This window comes from Seriola aureovittata, chromosome 11, assembly GCF_021018895.1.
Source record: "Seriola aureovittata isolate HTS-2021-v1 ecotype China chromosome 11, ASM2101889v1, whole genome shotgun sequence".
In the NCBI taxonomy this organism is placed as follows: domain Eukaryota; kingdom Metazoa; phylum Chordata; class Actinopteri; order Carangiformes; family Carangidae; genus Seriola; species Seriola aureovittata.
The window spans coordinates 24,269,536-24,273,677 of record NC_079374.1 but is presented as its reverse complement, the minus strand read 5'-3'; the positions used below and the strand labels follow the sequence as shown (position 1 = coordinate 24,273,677).

The following is a 4,142-nucleotide window of genomic DNA, read 5'->3' as shown; positions in this document are numbered from 1 at the left end:
GCCACCTGTGATTGGTCGGTGTTGATGACGCCTTGGTGGGCGTACGCACCATCGAGGAAGACTGAGCCCGTTATGTTGGCGCCACACTGCCGCCTACTGTGCGGAGGAAGTACTGAATATGGGACACATTCATTTTGCTGTTCTATGTTTTTGGCAGCATGTGGCGCTAGAGAGAGATAAATAAAAACCAACTGTATGATACTCCTGTTTGGACCGTGTGTAAATGAAACTCTGGTGTGGTAAACACACTGCTAACAAGGGTGGAAAGATGTACTCAGGTGTACATGACTGCAACAGCTGAATATTTCTAAATGATTGAAATATTGCACTTCTTATACATGTATCTTATAGACAGCTGTAGTAACCAGTTGCTCTATACATCGAGATTTACAAACAACATGAGCAACCTATAAAACATGACTTCCTGCTATTCGCCTCAGTCAAGAACAACATTAAAATGCTGCATACACAGAAATGCATCACTTAATAAGACAATAATATATGTAGAGAGAGGCCATTGTGCACAATGAGTACTTTGACTTTTGATTCTGCAAATGCATTTTGCTACTAATACTTCTATACTTTTACTAAAGGACTAATGCATGCAGGGACTTTAGTGGAGTAGTTTTAGACTGAGGTGTTGCTACTTTGGATGAATCTTCCAACACTGACTGAAAATACTGTACTGCTTGAATACCAAGAACAAGAAATAATGACCTTTGAAGACCAGTGAACATGTTGTGTAAAGGGCTTCATATCAACATTAAGCGTGTTTGATTACACAGTCTATCAAAACAACATTTGGGCGGTTACACTCGCAGTTCCATGGTGTGTGATGTTTTGCTATGACCAAGGTGTGACTGAGCAAATGTTCTCAGTCAACCTTCCCTGCGTGGGCAAATAAAGAGGCTGCTCTGGTTCCATGAGACAGAGTAGTAGATGAGTGTATTAAGAAAGAGGGAGACAAAATAAAATAAAAAAGCAGCACACTACGTCGTTTATTTACTTGCATTTATCACACAGAAATCTGTTTCTCAAAAAAATAAAAAAGATTTAAAAAAATCATGGCTACAATAGTGTGTGTAGTTATCAAGAATATTTGATGTGAAAGCTAAATATTCATTTTTCATACAATATGTACTGATGGAAGCCTGATTTTTTTCAGTACATTTTTGTCAAATCCAGGTGTTTGATACAAATATATTCTTAAGCATATATGTGTAAATTGTAGATATAATATGTGGTAGGAGGATGAAGGTGATCCAAGAGTCTTCATCAGTCTGAGTCACTGCTGCAGGAGCTGCTGGAGGACTACAACAGGGATGAACACGACAGATAGACATCAGTGAATCAAATCAATCTGACACTGACGTAAAGATTATATCTACTTATTCTACATTACATTTGAGAATAGCAAAAATTACAGGCAATCATTTAGTTTTTGATTAAACAAATGGAATAATTTTCCAGTATATGACCAATAATACAACATCTATGATTTCCTGTGATTTATTAGTTTGCATTAAGTTATTATATCTGAAGGAAATAAAACCAACATCATGCATCATATCTGACAAAATGACTGAATCTTACCCCGTGACAGTCCTTTCCTTTCTTGTGACACTTGACATGATTGTGACCATGCTTGTGCTTGTGCTTGTGCCCATGTCCGTGGCCCTGTCCATGGCAGTGCCCGTGTCCATGTCCGTGTCCGTGTCCATGTCCATGTCCGTGTCCATGTCCATGTCCTTGTCCTTGTCCGTGTCCATGCTCTTGACCATGACCGTAACCAGGACCAGGTCCGTATGGGTGGCCTCCGGGTGGACCGTGGGGCTGAGGAGGGCAGTTTGGTGGGACAGTGCCTGGAGGACAGTGAGGGTAACCCCCGGGCATCTGCTGGGGATGGTTCGGGTAACCCCCCGGCATCTGCTGGGGATGGTTCGGGTAGCCAGGGGGATACTGGTTTCCTAAACAATAAGAATCAGATATAAGTCAATATTTAGCAAAAGCGATTACAGAGTATGTAATGCACATTCATTATACATTATCTAAAAGCAGCTGTTTACCTTGGTTGTGTCCGTACATTTTGAAACTACAGATCCTGAAAAGAAAAAAAAAACACTTTAATAAAACAACAGTTTGTTTTTAGATATATATGCATAAATTCATGACAGTCAAAGAGCTACAAATCATCAGCAGAGCTTCAGAGGTGAACTTACTGTGTGCTGGAGAGCAGATCCACACACAGCCGTCACCTGTTGCCCCTTTTTATATGTAGCTGCACCTCAGTTTGAAGACTGGTGTCCTATCAGAACATTTTTGTTCTGTGACCTAAATGGGTGTGTGTGGGTAATCTTTAACATGGTGTATACACGGGCCATGTGTGAATACAAAAACTTTACTATACACAACGTTGAGATTTACCTTGGGTTACAACATGAGACACTTCAATAATACAACATCATACATGCATCATGTCAGGATGCACTTCATAAAAATACAACTCACAATACAGAAGTCTACTCTACTCACCATATTACATTAACAGCTGTGCAAAAAACTGCAGTGGAGTCAGGAGCACCACCCTGTGTTCTAGTCTACTGAACCCTAATTTATTTATTACCTCAACAGACGTGGGACAAAGGATTTCATGTAGATATTTCCATTAGTCAGTGGCGATTTATAACGTCTCTGAGGGTAAAAGTTCAGATTCACTGTAAAGTCCAAGAGATACACACCCACCCACACAAAAATGTTTGAGTACCGCGCAAATAGGTCAGTACATCAAATTCTCAGAGATGCTGTGATCATTTGCAAATTTGAGTACATTTAATTTTTTTTTCATTGCTTGATAAGTTGATTATCTGCATTTATCCAATAGAACTTATTATTTTCAAGCTTAAACATGACATCAGAAAGATTTATCAAGAGCACCGTTCTCTGCAGTTTTTTTTTTTTTTTTAAATCACCTGTCAAACACTAAACATCAGTGACTAGTTCTGGGCCAGAGGTGCAACATGTTCGAAGGTTTCAGTCTGTACGAGTCAGTGCAGTGAATTTTTAGTATTTCATGCAGCTTACAGAAAGAGGCACCAGGCTGCTCTTTATTAATCACTGTCAGTGAAATGGAAGATTCACAGTTTACTAAACCTTTTATTATACACGTGATACAAACAGGATTCAAGTGCATGTACTGGGAAGGTGCCGGGTGTGTAACAGTTTGTGAAAAACATTGCTGAACAAAGGTCTTAATTCAACCTTCCCTGGGTAAATAAAGATAATATAAGCTCACACTGATAGATACACTGAGTACATAGTATAATACAATAACACTCAGTAATGAGAAACTCTGAGGTCAAATGAAATGGATAATAAAGAGGCGAGACATTGTCGAGATTGCTTGATTTTATTGCGAACAGTTTTATGTTGTTTATCACAAAGGAACAGTCATGATCAGAGTCTAATACATATAAAGTAAAACACACAGAAGGGTGTACAAGTCATTTAAAGCAGCACTGCTGGCAATCTGTCAGAGGAGACTCAGAGACCGGGGCTGTGTTGCTGTGTGTGTGTGTGTGTGTGTGTGTGTGTGTGTGTGTAGCTCTTTATACCTTTAAAAAAATGGCCTAATACGTCATACAAGACAAAGCAGAATTGAAAACTCAAGTTGCATTTGCAAACAAGATTTGAAATGTATGTGGTTGAATAATTCTTATTATTGAAGGGGGGGGGGGGGGGGATTGAAGGTGTCCAGGTGACACTTGTCTGGTTTCTCTTCTCATCCAGGAATCTTCATCTAGTCAGAGTCACTGCTGCAGGAGCTGCTGGAGGACTACAACAAAACAGAACATGATCATTTCATGTGATGATAATGTGTCAATCAATGAATGAATAATAGAAGTTATAATGGAAATCCACATTTGAAGGACAGTGTATTGTCATTATTGTTTTTTTGTTGTTGCTGTTGTTTGAATGATGAATTTATTTCTGGATGAAGGAATCCATTTATGAAAGGAATCTTCAGTTTTGTTCATTTCATTTGCATTTCTAATATTTGGAGTTGTGGCCATCTGATGAATATAAGTCCAACATTCATTCACAGTTTTCATTCACATCTGGCTGTTTAGCTACTAAATGCTCCA

General features: G+C 39.0%; 1 protein-coding gene across 1 annotated transcript; it reads right to left on the bottom strand.

Annotated features, from left to right (window-relative positions):
* Window positions 1-969: 969 nt before the first annotated feature.
* Window positions 970-2,291, bottom strand: LOC130177778 (annexin B11-like). The gene is made up of 4 exons (XM_056389726.1): window positions 2,220-2,291; window positions 2,067-2,101; window positions 1,594-1,967; window positions 970-1,311 (listed from the first exon to the last, which is right to left on the bottom strand). The coding sequence occupies exons 2-4, from the start codon at window positions 2,083-2,085 to the stop codon at window positions 1,276-1,278; spliced, it is 429 nt and encodes a 142-aa protein (XP_056245701.1). The 5' UTR covers window positions 2,086-2,101; window positions 2,220-2,291; the 3' UTR covers window positions 970-1,275.
* Window positions 2,292-4,142: the final 1,851 nt, after the last annotated feature.

Excerpts from the sequence above, each read along its gene's own strand:
- LOC130177778 (XM_056389726.1), bottom strand. Across the intron at positions 1,312-1,593 it reads AAGGAAAGGACTGTCACGGG|TCCTCCAGCAGCTCCTGCAG; the intron begins GTAAGATTCAGT and ends TCCCTGTTGTAG.